This window comes from Crotalus tigris, unplaced genomic scaffold (assembly GCF_016545835.1).
Source record: "Crotalus tigris isolate CLP2741 ecotype Arizona unplaced genomic scaffold, ASM1654583v1 scf7180000018306.2785112, whole genome shotgun sequence".
NCBI classification, from domain to species: Eukaryota; Metazoa; Chordata; class Lepidosauria; order Squamata; family Viperidae; genus Crotalus; species Crotalus tigris.
Window position 1 is genome coordinate 1,090,589 of NW_024096934.1, and position 18,596 is coordinate 1,109,184.

Below are 18,596 nucleotides of genomic sequence, written 5' to 3' on the forward strand. Positions count from 1 at the left end.
AGAGTTTTTGTCTTGAAATTCTTAGTTCCTGCATTGCGGTTTGTTCTTAGGCCCTTTTTATATTTCTTTTTGCGTCTTAAATTTCACTTGTAATTCAATCATTAAATGTTACTGTTTTTCTTTTCGGGCATTTCACTTTCTTGCAATTGAATTTTGTTTTCAGCGGTCACTACATTTAAGTGTCTTGAATAAATAAGATAATAATGAAATACATGTATCACAAAGTTTGGGAATAAAGTGACAGGTGGGTGGCACCAAAATTTTTTCACACAGTTGAGATATGGGGAAAAGACTGGAAATAAATTATTTGCATCGATATGTCCTGATGACAATTTTAAAGAAAATAAAAAAGTGTTTGCATAAACTGAAAAATTATTTCCTATGTTGTGATTGAGAGGTTATGTTGGGCGAGGGGGGTGATGACAACTTCCTCATTGGCTCAAGGGGGCGATTCGTTCAAAAAGGTTAAGAACCACTGATCTAGTCTAACCCCCTGGTCAGGCAGGTAACCCTATACTAGTACCATTTCAGACAAATGGTTGTCCAATCTTCTTCTTAAAAGTGCTGGAGCATTCACAGCTTCTGCAGGCAGATGGTTCCACTGGTTAATTGTTCTGTCAGGAAATTTCTCCTTAGTTCTAGGTTGCTTCTCTCCTTGGTTAGTTTCCACCCGTTCCTTCTTGTCCTGCCTTCAGGCGCTTTGGAAAATAGCTTGACTCCCTCTTCTTTGGGGCAGCCCCTGAGATACTGGAACACTGCTATCCTGTCCCCCCTCGTCCTTCTCTTCATTAAACTAGACATACCCAATTCCAGCAACCGTTCCTTATATGTTCCGGCTAAATCCGGCTGCAACACAAGCCCAATTCAGCCCTGTCTGATGCAAGGTGCAAAGCCGCCCTTTTAAAGCCCAAAGGGGATTTTCTTTCTACCCACCCTTTGGAATACACGCAAGAGCTCCGTTCCCACGACGCGCTCTTCCAGGCCAGGCTTTGCAAACTGCACGCCAGAAGCCGCAACCCCGGGAACTCCGAGTCCCCGCTTTTCGGCAGCCTGCACAGACGAGCGCAATCCGGCTTTGAGAACGGATTTGCAGACGGAGTAGCCGCCGGGTCTGGAGCCAAGCCCCGCCCGGGAGGCGGTCGGCCAGGCGGGGCCGGAAGACGCGCTGGAGACCCGGGCTTGGGGCGGCCATGCCGAAGCCGGCTGGCGAGGCTTGCTGCGTAGTCTGCGGGCGAGAGGGGCGCCAGGCCGCCAAGTACCGCTGTCCGGGCTGCCTGGAGAGATAGTGGGTACCAGGGCGCGCTCTGCTTATGCTCAGATGCCGCTTGGGCGAGGGGGAGGGGCTTCCTGCCGCTCTCAGGGTCTGGCATTTGCAAGGGGGGGAAGGGGCTTAGAGGCTCTTGGGGGGATGGGGAGGGAGGGTCACGTTGGAGGGGGGAGTGGACTAAAGAGGCTTGAAGTTGCTTTGCAAGAAGGGGGCGCTCGATTGACCTATGTATATAAATGAATAATGTCTATAATCTATCCATCCATCCAAATTAGTGTTTCCCAACCTTGACAACTTTTAAAATGGATGTTTGTGGGAATTCTGGGAATTGAAGTCCATCCATCTTAAAGTTACCAAGATTGGGAAACATTGCTCTCTCTCTCCCTCCCCCCCCATCTCCCTTCCTACCTCTTGTCTGTCTGTCTATTATCTACCTATTCTATCTATCATCTATCCATCCATATCTATCATCTATCTACTATATCTAATATTTCTATCTATCCAAATCAGTGTTTCCCAACCTTGACAACTTTTAGGATGGCTGTCTGGGGGAATTCTGGGAGTTGAAGTCCATCCATCTTAAAGTTACCAAGACTGGGAAACATTGCTCTCTCGCTGTCTCTCCCCCTATCATCTCCCTCCTTCCCTCCCTCCCTCCCTGCCTGCCTGCCTGCCTGCCTACTTATCACAAGGGTCCCCAAGCAAAGCCTTATCCGTGGGATGCAGGCAGCACACAAAACCATGCCCCCTCCGGTCCGTGGAAAAACCTCTCTCCATGGAATCGGTCCCTGGGGCCCAAAAGGTTGGGGAACTCTTGTCTATCTATCTATCTATCTATCTATCTATCTATCTATCTATCTATCTATCTATCTATCTATCTATCTATCTAAATATCTAAATATCTATCATCTGTCTACCTGCCTGCCTGCCTGCCTGCCTACCTGCCTGCCTGCCTGCCAAACTATCTATCTATCTATCTATCTATCTATCTATCTATCTATCTATCTATCTATCTATCTATCTATAATATAAAATAAATAACTTACGACCACCAGGAGGATCCAAGTAGGAAAATACTTTAATAAAACCGAGCTTTTATTGGGAACTTCCAACATCGTCAGGGTTGGAAGTTCCCAACGAAAGCTCGGTTTTATTAAAATATTTTCCTACTTGGATCCTCCTGGTGGTCGTAAGTTATTTATTTTATATTATGAATATACTCAGGAGTCATATTTTCACAGACATTATCAACCACTATCTATCATCTGTCTAACTACCTACCTACCTACCTAATCATTTCTTCAAACATACCTAACACACTTTCCTCCTCCTGTATGCATATATTCATAATATCCTATTGTACATGCTCAGGGGGTCCCTTGCAAGGGCTGGAGGAGTATGTCGTGCATGATTCTGGGATCGCTGGCAGGACGCCCGTGCTGTTAAGCAATGGCAGATTACTTAGGAGCAATCTCTTCTAAACCAGAATTGTTTCACCATTTCAGGAATGATCCGTTGGGATGTTTCAGGAGAATTGTGGGTTGATTCAGGTTGAAACATAACAGCTATATGTTCACACAAAGGTTAGGGAGAGATCTAGCATAGTGCTTCTCACACTTAGGAATTTTAAAGACGTGTGGACTTCATTTCCCAGAATTGCCCAGTCAGATATGCATTCTATTTTCTGGCAAAAAAACACTCATTGGATAAAATCGATTTATCAGCTAGAGAATTCTGGGAGTTGAAGTTCACACATCTTAAAAGTTCCTAAGTGTGAGAAACTCTGATTTAGCAAATGCATTCCAGAATGTGTCAGTCTTGGTTAGAATTTTGTTTAGTTGCTCTCTTTTAAAAAAAATTCCTGCGTTGTGCAATTCTAGCTCTTTGGCCTAAGGCAGTTGGTCTCAACCTGTGGGTCAGGACCCCATTTGGGGTCGAATGACCATTTCACGGGGGTCGCCAAACAATGCAGTCCGCCATTTTCCCCCCCTTTTCCTTAGCTGTGCTACTCCGTTTTATTCTCTTGAGTCTTGAGTCTAATTCTATTGGCTTTCAAAAGCCAATAGGAATTGTCCAGGCTGTCTCTGCCCTGCTGAGCCCGCCAAAAGTCCCATTCTGCAAACGGTGCTGAACCAGTTGAGTAGTCCTCGACTTACGTCCAGTTGAGTAGTCCTTGACTTACGACCGGTTGGGGGTCACAACATTAAAAAGGTTGAGAACCACTGGCCTAATGGATACTTTGGTATATAATATGAATTTTGAAAAAGGGGTAAATTTGATGAGCCAATTAAGTGAGTTCTGTGAATCTCAGCCTCTGGAATGAAATTACTTTCCCCCCCCCTTAACTGGTTAATATTTGCTTTCTCTGTTGGCATTCAGTCTTGCATCATCTGAAGGAGCAAGAAGGAGACCTCTTTGCCCATGTGCAAAGAGCATTCCTCCCACTGGATCCCAAGATAGGTTGAAATACAGAAACTTGGGATCAATCCATATTTTTCTTTTCTAACTTTTTTGCTCTTAAAATGCCTGCCCTGATGGGTAATTCCCTTGTCGTTTCAGTTGTTCCGTGCCCTGTTACAAGAAGCACAAAGGTAAATTATGTTGTCTTTTCATCTTTTCATTCTGTACTGTTTTTTTCTCGTTTTCATCCTGGGGAATCCATTGTAAATTGATCTGATTATTGACCACTGTGTTCACTTAATATCCGTGGTATTTATTTAATGACCATTGCCAAAAAGGTCACAAAATTGGACATGACCAAAATTGGACTCAGTTAACGACTGCAGTTCTGGGCTCAAGTCATCTGTTGAAGACCACCTGTAATCAATTTGGAGTAAAGTCCGTGAGCTTTCCAATTGTGGTCTTAAGAGATGGAAAGCAGGGAGCAGGATCTGTAACTCCAAACCAGGTACACTGAAGAGAATAGAATATGGAATGGAATGGACCGCATACTGCCGCACAGTTCCCAGAGACCGGTGAGGTCCCATAGATTGGGCCTCCTTCAGGTCCCGTCGGCCAGACAATGTCGGCTGGCGGGCCCTCGGGGAAGGGCCTTTTCTGTGGTGGCTCCGACCTGGTGGAATCAACTCCCCCCCGAGGTTCGAACAACTCCCACCCTGCCGGCCTTTAAGAAAGCCGTTAAAACTCTCCTGTTCCGGCAGGCCTGGGGCTGATGTCCCCGGGGGGCGGGGGGGGGCGGGACATGATCGGACTTGCGGTATAATTGAATTATTTTATTGTCTTATTCTCGATGATTGTTTTAATTTTGTACGCCGCCCTGAGTCCTTTGGGATTGGGCGGCATATAAATAAATTAAATAAATAAATAAATCGGAGTAGAGTAGAGTAATGAAAGAATGGAATGGAATAGAATGGAATGGAATAGAATAGAATAATGATAGGATAGCATAGGATAGGATAAGATAGGATAGGATAGGATAGAATAGAATAATATAATTAGTATAGAATAGAATCAGAATAGAATCAGAATTTAATAGAATAGAATTAGAATAGAATAATAAATTAATAGAATTAGAATAGAATACAATAATAGAATAGAATTGAATTGAATAAAATAATAGAATAAAATAATAGAAAGAATAGAATAGAATCAGAATTGAATTGAATTGAATAATAGAATAGAATAATAGAATTAGAATAAAATAATAGAATTAGAATAGAACAGAACAGAATACAGTAGAATAGAATAACTTTTATGGTCACTTTAAATGTACACTAATCAGCATACATTAAAATGAAATTTCATTGCATACAGCCCTCAAAGGGTCACCACCTCCAGTACACACTACATAAATGACAAAAAACTCATATACCCACATGCCGACATAAATTCTATGACACAGAGAAACAGCACAGACTAGTTCAGATATATACATGTATATGGCGAGAAAAACGAATCTTGCGAGTTTACCAGACGGGTGGCAGTGGGAACAAAGCTGTTACAGAATCTGGTACTCCTGCTGGAAATACTTCAAAACCTTGTCCCAGAGGGGAGCAACAGGAACAGACTGTGAAGTGTGTGTGTGTGTGTGTGTGTGTGTGACTAAAAATATGTGTTTGGGATTTTAATAGAAGAGTGCACGTCCAAAGCGGATCCAGCCACACGGCCTGCAGAGTCAGAGGCTTCTTACCCCGTTCAGAGAGATAAATCACGGAGGACGGAAGGTATATATATATATTTTTAGTAGTGAGTTGGAAGGAAAATGGGTATTCTTTCTGTTCGGGGTGGGGGAGGAAACCATTTTATTTGGAGCAATATTTCCCAACCTTGGCAACTTTAAGATGGTAGACTCCAACTCCCAGAATTGAAGGGTGGCTGAGGAATTCTGGGAGTTGAAGTCCACCCATCTTAAAAGTTGCCAAGGTTGGGAATACACTGCTTTGGAAAGAATGCAAGAACTGAAATTTTGCAGCTTAATACTACGTAACTTTTCAAAACAAAAACGGAACATAGAAGAATAAAGTTGGAAGGGACCTTGGAGGTCTTCTAGTCCAACCCCCTGCTCAAGCAGGAGACCCTCTATCATTATGAACAAAGGCCTGTATCACAATGATAAGATCTGTGCAAATGCTTCTTCTTCTGGACCTCTTTAGTGGTCTCCCTTCTTTTTAGGCAGTCTTTGGTCTCTGGATGACATTTTGACTGAAGATGATGAAGGCGATAGGGTGCCTCTCCAGAAACTTCAGCTGTTGAGTAAGTTTTCAGCATAAAATACTCAACGATTGTCTTGTAGTTGGGGAAACTTTCCTATTTCAATCCCCTGTAAAATATTTGTTTCAATGAGATTACGAATGAAATCCTGGTGAGGGAGGGAACTGATTAAAAAATAAGCAATTTCTGATGGCACAGGAACAGGAAGTTCTCAACATACGACAATTGAGCCCCAAAATTTCTGTTGCTAAGCAAGGCAGTTGTTAAGTGAGTTTTGCCCCATTTTACAGCTTTAGTAACACGGTTATTAAGTGAATCTGGCTTCTCCATTGACTTTAATGGAAGGTTGCAATAGTTGATCAAGTGACCCTGGGATACTAGAGTCGTCATAAATATAAGCCAGTTGCCAAGCAAAATTCACTTAACAATTGTCTCACTTAGCAACAGAAATTTTGGGCTCAGCTTTGGTCATCAAGTCGAAGACTACCCGTAGTTGACTTGCCCGATCCTCAGATGTCTTAGATGCCGAGAATTTTCCATATCTAAATCCTCACCTCATCTTTCTTTCTTTTTTATATAAAATTTTTATTGGTTTTTTTCATACATTCAATAGTACTTGTTCAACAAACATGTTGTCTGAGTTTTACATTCACTAATGCACATTTATTTCCCAATCCTTTATTCTTTCTCTAGCCATTGATAAAATAAGTCAAGTTTGATAATACTCTGTTTCTTCTTTTTCTTTCAACCTCAAAGTAAGTCTGTCCATCTCCGAACATTCTAGTATTTTTTTAATTATTTCTTCACCTGAGGGCATTTCTGCATTTTTCCAGCATTGTGCAAATATAATTCTGGCCACTGTTATCACATGTAAAAGCAAATATATGCTTTGTTTGTCAGTCTTTTCTGGCATTTTACCTAATTAAAAAAAAAGTTCAGGTTTAAAATCTACCTGTTTTCCCAACATCTTTTCTAGCCAGGTATGTATTTTTTCTCAATACCTCTTTGCTTTGGTACACGTCCATCAAACATGGTAGTAAGTAGCTGACTTGTGTTTACATTTCCAACATCTATCTAACGCAGTGGTTCTCAACCTTTCTAATGCCGCAACCCCATAATACAGTTCCCGATGTTGTGGTGACCCCTAACCACTTATACATCACCGGGTGCCAGGGGCATGGCCAAAGAAAAGGGGGAAAAAATGGCAGACAGCCTTGTTTGGCGACCCCTGTGAAATGGTCATTCGACCCCAAAAGGGGTCCCGACCCACAGGTTGAGAACCACTGATCTAACGTGTTTTTAAATATTTTTGCTAAACTTGCTCAGCGCATCTTTCTTCCTTCCCCCCCCCCGCCCCCACTTTTCTAAAAACAGAGAAATCGGAAGAGCTCCATGACATCCTTTCGAATCCTCACCTCCACACACTGCTGCTGACGATTGACCAAGCCAAGGACAAGAGCGTTCTCATGAGAAAATATATGCAGGAACCGGTCTTTGCGGAGTTTGCAGATTGTTGCCTAAGGATTGTCGAGTCGGAGGTGGAAGAGAAGGAAACTCCAGAGTGAATGTCTAGTAGAGTTAAGTAGAGGTTTCTCCAGCCCTGGAAGACAGCTAGCAAATTTGGAAATGCTTTGTCTGATGTACTGCTGACTGTTAGAATCCCTTGGGACAAAATGGGACGCTCTTCCAAGAACAGTTGACCCAAGTGTGTGTGTGTTTGTATGTGTGAGATTTTCACAAGCGGAAGTTTTTCGAACTACAAATCCTTGCCGGTTTCAGAAGGTGGCTGGTTTTGAAAGGGAGAAAGATGCTTTTATTCTTTAATAAATTCTTTTTAATAAAGTCTACTTTTTGAACGTTGGCCTGATTTTATATTACCTGGGAATGGAAGAAGAGTTAAGATTTAAGATAGAATCAAGATCACGTGAAGTGTTAATAGCACTTTACAAGGCTTTGGTAAGGCCACACTTGGAATACTGCATCCGGTTTTGCTCACCACGATGTAAAAAACGATGTTGAGACTTTAGAAAGGCAACAAAGATGGGGACTGGAGACTAAAACATATAAGGAACGGTTGCTGGAATTGGGTAGGTCCACTTTAATGAAGAGAAGGATGAGGGGGGACATGATAGCAGAGTTCCAATATCTCAGGGGCTGCCATAAAGAAGAGGGAGTCAAGCTATTTTCCAAAGCACCAGAGGGAAGGACAAGAAGCAACAGATGGAAACTAACCAGAGAGAGAAACAACCTAGAACTAAGGAGAAACTTCTTGACAGAACAATTAACCAGTGGAAAAACCTACCTCCAGAAACTATGAATGCTCCAACACTGGAAGTTTTAAAGAAGAGACTGGACAGCCATTTGTCTGAAATGGTATAGGGCAGGGGTGTCAAACTGCCAGCCCGCGGGCTGGACGTGTCACGTGGAAGCTGTGCCACCTTATTGCCGGCAATGGCAAAACCGGCCCGATACGTTGCGCGCCATCATGTGATGACATGAGTTTGACATGCTTGGTATAGAGTTTCCTGCCTAAGCAGGGGGTTGGACTAGATGACCTCGAAGGTCTTTTCCAACTTTATTATTATTATTTTACTTCTGGAGTGTAAAACCAATGAAGTAAGAATATAAAACCACAAGACTTATAACAATCTCAAGTTTATTACATCTTAATTTATACAGAATATAATGTAACCCAGAAATTAGGAAGAGTGCTTGGAAACTATTGTTTTGTACTTTCCCTTTTAATTTTTTATTCTTTTTCCTGACATTTTAAAAAATATTTTGAACAAAACAGCTGCATCTCACAAGAAAATTTTAAAATAACTCTTTATATCTATGTTTTTTTAAAAAAATATGCCCAGGGCATTGGGCTTTTTCCTCATTATGTTAGTAACACTGACAAGCGTGGTAGAATTTTTTTTTTTTTTTGAAAATATAAAGTTCTCGCTACATTAAAATGGTGACTTTGGTAATAAATGAATATAATTATGTGGCCGTTAAAAAAAAAACCAAATGGGGAAAAGGAGTACAATTTATTTTAATAAATTGATGGATTGAATGAGTGGGCCAGGACTCTACTTCTGCATCTAGTGCAGTGTTTCTCAACCTTGACAATTTTAAGGCATGTGGACTTCAACTCCCAGAATTCCACAGCCAGCAATGCTGGCTGTGGAATTCTGGGAGTTGAAGTCCACATGCCTTAAAATTATCAAGGTTGAGAAACACTGATCTAGTGCTTCTCAACCTTGGCTGCTTTAAGATGTGTAGACTACAACTCCCAGAATTCTGGGAGCTGAAATCCAGACATCTTAAAAGCCGCCAAGGTTGAGAAACACTGTTTTAGACCATTTCTGTATGTGGAAGAAGTGCTTAAGTTAAGTTTTCTAGTCCTCCAGGAAGCAGCCTAAGAAGAAGATATTACCAGGAGCAATAAATACAGGACAGAGCAAGGATCCCAAAGGACCCTTGCAGATTCAAGGTATTGCACATTGATCAAGGAGAATCTGATTGAACCCAGCCACTATGCAGCTGTGGCTGTATGGCCTGGTGTTGGCATAAAGCAGCGGGGACTTCCTGCAGTGGAACTTGATGGAGCCCTGAGGAGGAAAAAAAAAAGATACTAGATTACCAAGCCATTATACAAATGTAAAAAAAAAAGACAATAATTGCAAAACGTGAAGCCACTTAGATCAGTGGTTCTCAACCTGTGGGTCGGGGCCCCATTTGGGGTCGAACGACCATTTCACGGGGGTCGCCAAACAACGCAGTCCACCATTTTTCCCCCCTTTTCCTTAGCTGTGCTACTCCCTTTTATTCTATTGGCTTTTGAAAGCCAATAGAATAGACTCTCTTGAATAGAGTCTAATTCTGTTGGTTTTCAAAAGCCAATAGGAATTGTCCAGGCTGTCTCTGCCCTGCTGAGCCCGCCAAAAGTCCCATTCTGCAAATGGTGCTGCACCAGTTGAGTAGTCCTTGACTTACAACCGGTTGAGTAGTCCTCGACTTACGACCTGTTGGGAGTCGCGGCATTAAAAAGGTTGAGAACCACTGATTTAGATGGTTATTTACAGCTAAGACCAACTGAGGCACAGCTAGCATACTTATCTAAAACAATGTCCAGTGATAACAGCAAGCATGCAATCTATTTAATTATTTTATACGGATATATTCACTTGTTAAATTTATTTTCCCCCCATCGTTACATGGGACTACTCTGGGTGACTCATAAATAGACGGTAACAGAATAAAACAATACAGAATGGAAGTACAATAATATGAAATTTAAAAAAGATGGCCGGGGGGGGGGGGACTGGGAAGCACGGAGGGGAACTGGGGCCAGCTAATTAGTCCAGTAGCCTCCAAATATATGTACATATTTCGTAAGATAAAACAGCTACAGGTAGTTCTTGACTTACAAACCATTTGCTTAGCGACTGTTTGAAGTCATAATACCATGGGAACATACAACCACATCAGCATCCCCATGGTCACATGACCAAAATTTGGGTGCCTGGCAACCGGCATGCATCTATGATGGTTGCAGCATCTCTGGGTCACATGATCGCCATTTGCCACCTTCCCAGCTGGCTTCCGAAAACGAACGTCAACAGAGGAAGCTGAATTCGCTTAACAACTGCATGATTCTCGTAACCACAGTGATTCATTTAACAACCGAGGCAAAAAAAAAAAAACCTCATAAAATTGGGTGCGACTCAAGAACAGGTCTTGCTTAGCAAAGGAAATTCTGTTCCCCACTGTCATAAATCAAGGACTACCTATACCAGGGGTAGGTAGGCAACATTGGCCCTTTTCTGACTTGTGGACTTCAATTCCCAGAATTCCTGAGTCAGCATGGCTGCTTCAGGAATTCTGGGTATTGAAGTCCACAAGTCCTAAAAGAGTCAAGGTTGCCTACCCCTGATCTACACTATGCTAGGAAAGGCTAACATGGAAATTATTTTAAATTCACTGGGTCTCCAAGTATTAAAAATAAAAATTGATGGTGCCTCAGTGTTTGGCGGAAAAGGATTTAAGCCTGGCTGTTTTCCAGGGATGTGAGCATGTGAGTGAGCAAAACTCTTAAGCCAAAGAGTCACCGCGATGTAAAAAAGATGTTGAGACTCTAGAAAGAGTGCAGAGAAGAGCAACAAAGATGATCAGGAGACTGGAAGCTAAAACAGACAAGGAACGGCTGCTGGAATTGGGGATGTCCAGTTTAATGAAGAGAAGGACGAGGGGGGACATGATAGCAGTGTTCCAATATCTCAGGGGCTGCCCCAAATAAGAGGGAGTAAAGCTATTTTCCAAAGTGCCTGAAGGCAGGACAAGAAGCAACGGATGGAAACTAACTAAAGAGAGAAGCAGTCTAGAACTAAGGAGAAACTTCCTGACAGTTAGAACAATTAACCAGTGGAACAACCTGCCTCCAGAAGTGGTGAATGCTCCAACACTGGGAGTTTTTAAGAAGAGACTGGACAGCCATTTGTCCGAAATGGTATAGGGTTTCCTGCCTGAGCAGGGGGTTGGACTAGATGACCTTCAAGGTCCCTTCCAACTTTACTATTATTATTATTGATCATCGTACAGTCAGCCAGATGTTCAGACTGGATTTGGCATTTTGTCTACCTATCAAGTCCTTACCCAGGACCTGGGATGATGATATTATTATTATTATTATTATCGATCATCGCACAGTCAGCCAGATGTTCAGACTGGATTTGGCATTTTGTCTACCTATCGAGTCCTTACCCAGGACCTGGGATAGGCAGATGTGGATGTTTGATGGTATTACAGGTATCGTCGCAGGATGGAAGCAGTTCCTAGTAAGGCCGCCTTTTGCAATTGACTAATAGCGAATTTGTCAATGCCAATGGTGTTCAAGTGGTGCTCCAGTTGTTTTGGGATTGCACCCAAGGAGCCTATGACTATTGGTACTACCCTTGCTTGCTTTTGCCACAGTCTTTCTATTTCTATTTGTAGGTCTTTGTATTTTGTTATCTTCTCCAGTTCTTTCTCTTCTATTCTGCTATCTCCAGGCACTGCCACGTCCACTATCCAGACTTTTTTGTCTTTCTTATCGACAATTGTTAAGTCTGGGGTGTTATGTTGCAGGTGCTTGTCTGTTTGAATTCTGAAGTCCCAGAGCAGTTTAATTTTATCATTTTCTATGACTTTCTCTATTTTATGATCCCACCAGTTTTTGCTTACAGGCAAATGATATTTTTTGCAGATCTTCCAATGCACCATTGTTGCTACTTTGTCATGCCGCTGCTTGTAATCAGTCTGTGCAATCTTCTTGCAACAGCTTACCAAGTGGTCCACTGTTTCTTCAGCTTCTTTGCATAGGCGGCACTTACTGTCTGTTGCTGTCTTCTCAATTTTGACTTTGTATGCATTTGTCCTTAAGGCTTGGTCTTGTGCAGCCAGAATTAGTCCCTCGGTCTCTTTCTTCAATTTTCCTGCTCTTAGCCATTGCCAGGTTTTATTATTATCTGCTTTCCCAGCTATTTTTTTAATGTATTGGCCATGTAGTGCTTTGTCTTCCCATGCCTCTATTCTGTTCTTCATTTGGTCTTTCTTGTAGGCCAGTTTGGTCTCTCCAGTAGTTAGTAAGCCTTCCTGATATACTAATTTCAGTGCATCTTCATCATTGTTCTTCAGATATTCTTCCAAAGCCATTTTTTCTTCTTCAACCATCTGATGTACTTGTAGCATTCCACGCCCACCTATTTGCCTTGGTAGATAAAGTCTATCAATGTCACTGCGTGGATGAAGGGCATGATTCATTGTCATTATTTTTCTGGTCTGCCTATCCATTGCTTTTAGTTCTGCTTGAGTCCAGTCCACTATTCCAGCTGTGTACCTAATGACTGGGATTGCCCAGGTGTTGATTGCCTTTATGGTATTTCCTCCATTGAGTTTGGACTTTAAGATCTTCTTCACTCTCTTGATGTATTCACCTCTAATCTTTTTCTTGACTTCAGTGTGCTTGATGTTGTCAGCTTGAAGGATACCCAAGTATTTGTAGTACTCTTCCTCATCCAGACTCTTAATGTTATTTTCGTGGGGCATCTTGATTCCTTCAGTTTTCACTATTTTTCCTTGTTTGATAGTAAGTGTGGCACATTTGTCCAAGCCAAACTCCATTACAATATCTTGGCTATATATACGGACAGTGTTGAGCAGCGATTCTATTTCAGATGATGTTTTTCCATACAGCTTCAGATCATCCATATAAAGGAGGTGGGATAGTCTAGCAGATGTTTTTGATGTTTGATAACCATGTCCTGAGTTATTTAGTATTGTTGACAGAGGAAACAGTGCAATAACAAATAGTAATGGTGATAATGAATCTCCTTGAAATATTCCTCTCTTGATATTAACCTCTCCCAGCTCTCACCATTGATCTGCAACTGTGTCTTCCATTGTGCCATCGATCTTTGCACAAATTTTCTGATGTTTCTACTGACTCCTGTTATTTCTAGGCACTTTATTATCCAATCATGTGGCAGAGAGTCAAATGCCTTTTTGTAGTCAATCCATGCCACATTCAGGTTGGTCTTCCTTCTCTTGCAGTTTTCCAAGATCATTTTGTCTATTAGGAGTTGATCTTTTGTTCCTCTGCTATTGGGGCGGTTTCCTTTCTGCTCAGGTGGAAAGAGATTGTTTTCAACTAGATGCTGTTGTACTGCATCAGCTACCACACCAGTTAGTAATTTGAAAGTTGTTGGTAAGCAGGTAATTGGCCTGTAGTTACCTGGTGTTGCCCCTCTTGTTGGATTTTTCATTATTAGGTAGGTTTTCCCAGTTGTTAGCCACTTTTCAATTTCTCCTCCTTGTAGTATATTGTTGAACTGCTTGGCAATGAGTGGGTGTATAACAGTTAGATGTTTCAACCAAAACCCATGCAGTTCATCTTCACCTGGTGCTGACCAATTTTTGATTTTCTTTGCTCTTTTTTCTACCATTTTTGTTGTTATTACTAGTTCTTTCATTTCAACTTCTGTTTTATTTGCATCCACCTCTTTTAACCAAGCTGCATCCTTGTTGTATTTCTTTGGGTTATCCCATATCTGCTTCCAGAACTGCACTGTTTCTTCCTTGTCAGGTACTGACTGATTCCTTGCAGTTTCTCCATTGATGGATTGGTAGAAACGTTTCTGATTGGATTGAAATTGGAGGTTCTGCCTATAGTTTGCAATTCGAGCTTCATATCTACTGATTTTCCTGGCTATAGCTGTTATTTGTTGCTTTATTATTTCCAGTGCTTCCTTGATCTTCCTTGTTTCTAAGTGGTATTTCTTGATTAGGTATTCTTTGGTCTTCTTGTTCTTCAGCTTCTTTTCTTTCATCTGTTCTAGCTTGCTTGCATGTGATCTTAACTTGCTGATCTTATTTTCTAGTCTAACCTTCCATTTTTCTGGTGCACTGTTTGTTTGTTTTTCTTTTTTGTTGATTTTACATCCCAGGTATTCTGTTATAACTGCAGCTGTGCTGTACATTAGTTGGTTTGTTTCTTGCAGTGAATTGGTGCTTATACTTGCTATTGCAGTATTTGCATCTTTTAATGCTTGTGCTAGCTGTTTCTTTGGAACAAGCTTCAATGCAGGCAGCCTTATTCTGTTGTTTTTGTGCTGTTCTAGATGCTCAGTTATTCTTTGTTTCAATTCTTTTATTTCTTTAGTTAGAGGGTTTTGTTCTTCCTGAGGAAGAGGTGCCTGGTTTCCAAATGAGAACAGTTGTATATCTCTACTGGATTCTTTCACTGCCAACTCCCCCTGGTTTGCCTCTACATTCTGAATTACTTCTTGTAAGGCTTTGATTTCTTTGCCCTGGGTAAACCTTTGCAGTTCGTCTAATTCTGTTTCTGTAAATACTTTATTTCGTGTTATAAATCGGCGTTGATCTGCTAGTCTCTGTTCTGTTATTTCTGATTCTGGATGTTGTTCTTTCCAGAATTGGTGCATTCGTTTTAGATATCCTCGTCTTGTTGGACTTGATCTGTAGTAACAGATCATTATTTCTTTGTTTTCCATCACTGTGTATCTGCGACGGGTAAACACCTTTTCTTCCAGTAGTTCTGCAGCTGCTGGCCCTGGTTGCTCAGCCAACAGTCCTGAGTCCTGTAACCCATTTTTCACCAGATATCCAGGAACTCCAATATCTAGCGCGGACCTTGTTAACCCGGGCGACGTCCGAGCCGGTATGGCATTCTGAAATTTACGTCTCACCATATTTTTTATGGGAGAGACACTCTTTGTCTGACTCCTCTGATGAGACCTGTCCAGTATGGTTGAACCTCTGGCATAGCTCTCATCTTCCTCAGAGTACACAAGCCCCACAACCACGTCAAGGTAGTGCCTCACTGGGGGTATTATTATTATTATTATTATTATTATTATTATTATTATTATTATTATTATATAAACCTGGAAGCATCTGTAACAATTGTCCTTACCTGTGGGGCAGCTCGGACGGAGCTGATACCTACGACAGGAAGCCTGGTCTCCGCCTTGGTCCAGCTCACCTTCCGTAAGACTTGGAGGCAAGTTAGGAGAGCACGGTCTCTCTGAAGCCCCCCCAGTGTCGTCGGGGCGCTTGACAGAACAAGACTGAGAGGCCAGGAGTGGATGATGGAATTCAGAGGCCAGGACTCGTCCAGTTTTCTAACAGCCTGGCTTGAGGAAGCAGTTCTCCCGAGGAGAAAGGGAAGGGGGTGTTCTTCCATGCCATCCAGTTCTTCTGCAGCTATCACAGCCATCTTGGTCTACGAAAAAGAAGTAAAAAATACTCCAATTTATCCACCAAGTCATCTTTGAGAAAGGGATCTTGGCTGAAGCCAATTTTGTTTCATTTTCAGTTGCCGCAGTACAGGGAGGAGGGATAAGTGGTTTTAAACTTAGTCTAAACCAGGGGTAGGCAACCTTGGCTCTTTTATGACTCGTGGATTTCAACTCCCAGAATTCCTGAGCCAGCATGGCTCAGCATGGCTACCTCTCCTTTTCTCCTCAGCATGGCTGGCTCGGGAATTCTGGGAGTTGAAGTCCACGAGTCACAAAAGAGCCAAGGTTGCCTACCCCTAGTCCAGTGGCTCTCAACCTTTTTAATGCCGCGACCCCTAACCAGTCGTAAGTCGAGGACTACTCAACCACTCAAGAGAGTCTATTCTATTGGCTTTCAAAAGCCAATAGAATAAAAGGGAGTAGCACAGCTAAGGGGAAAAAAAATGGTGGGCTGCGTTGTTTGGCGACTCCCGTGAAATTGTCGTTCGACTCCAAATGGGGTCCCGACCCACAGGTTGAGAACCACTGCCCTAGTCTAAACAATATTTTGTCCCATGGGAACCAAGGTCATTGCTACCTGATGTTTGGCGGGCTGAACCTTCTGTTAGAAAGCCCGCTGAGGTATTTTATTGGGGAACCTAGCTCATTACATAGTGCTGGGGTGGGGAGTTCAACTTTGTCACATTGCAACATCTGGGAGGGAACTCCAAACTTGGTTTCAATTTTGACTGTGCTGATATTTTGTAGCCAATAAACACATTCTTTAAGGAAACCTTGTGCCTTGGAATTCTGCTTTTACTGGTCTGTCTATCCGAGCCATGACAGGAAGATTTATTTCTCTTCTGGATTAAATAATCTGGAAGCAATACAGTTGCATAATCTCAAGCATGCAATCATTAAAAAAAGAGATTACAAGTAGTCCTTGATTTATAATCACTCATTTAGTGACCATTTGAAGTTGCAACAGTGCAATTCTTTATGATGCTGTTTGCATCATTTTGAGGAAAGCCTCCAGTTCTGTCAATGCCTCCACCCAACCTCTTTTAGACTCTTCACCAACATGCTTTAATGCATATGCAGTCATAAGGACTAGAAACTCTTGAAAAGCAGTTTTAAAAAAACCCGCTTGCTTGGGTCTTTGCCCAGAACTGCAGCACGCACCTCCTTTCGTTTCCAGTTTTCAAAAAAATAAAAACACCTGGATGTTTTTTTTTTTTTTACCTTGTCAAGCTTGTTTCTCTTACCTTCCATTTCTTCCAGGCCTGTTTTATAATCCTAACAGCTTTACGTAACTTCTGGAAATGTTTCCTAGTTAACCACTGGCGAACAGCTACCAAAAGAAGAGAAAAAAAAATATACATGCTAGAAGCAATCTTTCTCAACCTTGGCAACTTTAAGACTCATGAACTTCAACTCCCAGAATTCCCCAGTCAGTTATGCTGACTGGGATTTGAAATTCCACACAACGTGAAGTTGCCTCAAGTTGGAAACCACTGTGCTAGTGGGACACAAATAGCTACTCTCTTATACTAGGACAGTGATGTTGAACCTTTTAGAGACCGCGTGCCTAAAAACTGGCCCCGGCCCTGCTCCACCCCCTGCCCCGCCCCCATCCCGTCTGCCCACAGAGCCACTCACCGCCTCCAGGGCCCGCCGATCACCCAGGAAGCCCAGCAGCGCCATGGCGGCCACGCCCTCTGCCCGTGCCCCGCAGCATCAACTGTGCACGATGGGGCGTGAGGCCAGATTCTTGTCTACGCTGCCTGGCTGCCATGTTCTTAGCTGCGCTGCTCCGCATGGGCCACACTCGGGGGCGACTCTCCTCCAGGGGGGCTGCTGGTGAGGTGGGGGCCACGGGGAGGCGGGGCTGGGGCAACAGCATGCGTGCCCACAGAGAGGGCTCCGAGTGCCACCTCTGGCACGCGTGCCATAGGTTTGCCACCACTGTACTAGGACAAATGGCTCCCTCTGACTTTCTTGGGACTTGGGAAAATAACAGAATAACAGAGCTGGAAGGGACCTTGGAGGTCTTCTAGTCCAACCCCCTGCTCAAGTGGGAAATCCGGCATCGTTTCAGACAAACAGTTGCCTGGTCTCTTCTTAAAAACCTCCAGTGTTTTTTAAGACTTTCCAGTGGGAGAAAGGAGCCTTCTCCCTAATTTGGTCCCTTTAATTTGAAATGTCAGGAATTGAGCCTTTCACTCTAACGTCTCCTCTCTCAAAGGACATGTAGAAACTCTTCCAGACCTCTCAGTATATAAGCTCACCTGATTGGATGATGGTTGCAGACCATCTCTGCCTGGCCACTTTCTTCCTCCTAAACCTTCTCCAACAGCATTGGATGCAGTACGCTTTCTTGGATAAAATAGAAGCCCTTTGGAATTCGAGAAGCTCCAGCTATGAAAAAGAATGTAAAAAAGGATTTTTGTGTTGGACCCAGCTGTAGCCAAAACAAACTCATACACACATACTGTCAGAGCATGCACCGTTTTATTGCGCTGAGGTAACCCAGGAGTAAATACAGTAAACAGTGGTTTGTATTAAATGGTGGCTTATATTACACTGCAAATATACACTAGAAATAAAATACATACAGGTGGTGAAACAGCAAATTCCAATACACAGCAGTTAGAGCAGGAAATGGACAAGAGAGAACACAGCAGCAAAAAGCCTTCCCTTTTATACTCAGGCTCTTAAAGGGCTACACACACCTGCTGAGTCATTCCTATTATTGCATCATCAACCTTACATTGCATCATCCACCTTACATTGCATTACCCCATTACATAAGCTGTTTAGCTATTAAATTATTATCCTGACACATACAAACATACACCCTTATTTTTCCCCAGAGTCAACAATTAACCAGTGGAACA

The 18,596-nt window shown here is 42.5% G+C and overlaps 2 protein-coding genes across 2 annotated transcripts in view; one reads left to right on the plus strand and one right to left on the minus strand.

Annotated features, from left to right (window-relative positions):
- Positions 1–1,129: 1,129 nt before the first annotated feature.
- On the plus strand, positions 1,130–7,799 carry ZNHIT3 (zinc finger HIT-type containing 3). The gene is made up of 5 exons (XM_039350018.1): positions 1,130–1,285; positions 3,827–3,858; positions 5,359–5,451; positions 5,900–5,980; positions 7,313–7,799. The coding sequence occupies exons 1-5, from the start codon at positions 1,191–1,193 to the stop codon at positions 7,501–7,503; spliced, it is 492 nt and encodes a 163-aa protein (XP_039205952.1). The 5' UTR covers positions 1,130–1,190; the 3' UTR covers positions 7,504–7,799.
- Positions 7,800–9,158: 1,359 nt separating this feature from the next.
- MYO19 (myosin XIX) overlaps positions 9,159–18,596 on the minus strand; it is a 60,480-nt gene continuing 51,042 nt past the window's right edge. The window contains exons 21-24 of the mRNA XM_039350020.1: positions 17,988–18,117; positions 16,965–17,050; positions 15,396–15,704; positions 9,159–9,534 (exon numbers count right to left, since the gene is read on the minus strand). Of these exons, the coding sequence (XP_039205954.1) occupies positions 9,412–9,534; positions 15,396–15,704; positions 16,965–17,050; positions 17,988–18,117 (648 nt within the window). The 3' untranslated portion in view covers positions 9,159–9,411. The remainder of the gene's footprint in view (positions 9,535–15,395; positions 15,705–16,964; positions 17,051–17,987; positions 18,118–18,596) is intronic.

Coding starts and splice junctions, on each gene's coding strand:
- ZNHIT3 (XM_039350018.1), top strand. CDS start 1,191: ATGCCGAAGCCGGCTGGCGAGGCTTGCTGCGTAGTCTGCGGGCGAGAG. Junction 3,859..5,358: donor CTGTTACAAGAAGCACAAAG/GTAAATTATGTT, acceptor GGATTTTAATAG/AAGAGTGCACGTCCAAAGCG. Junction 5,981..7,312: donor CCAGAAACTTCAGCTGTTGA/GTAAGTTTTCAG, acceptor TTCTAAAAACAG/AGAAATCGGAAGAGCTCCAT.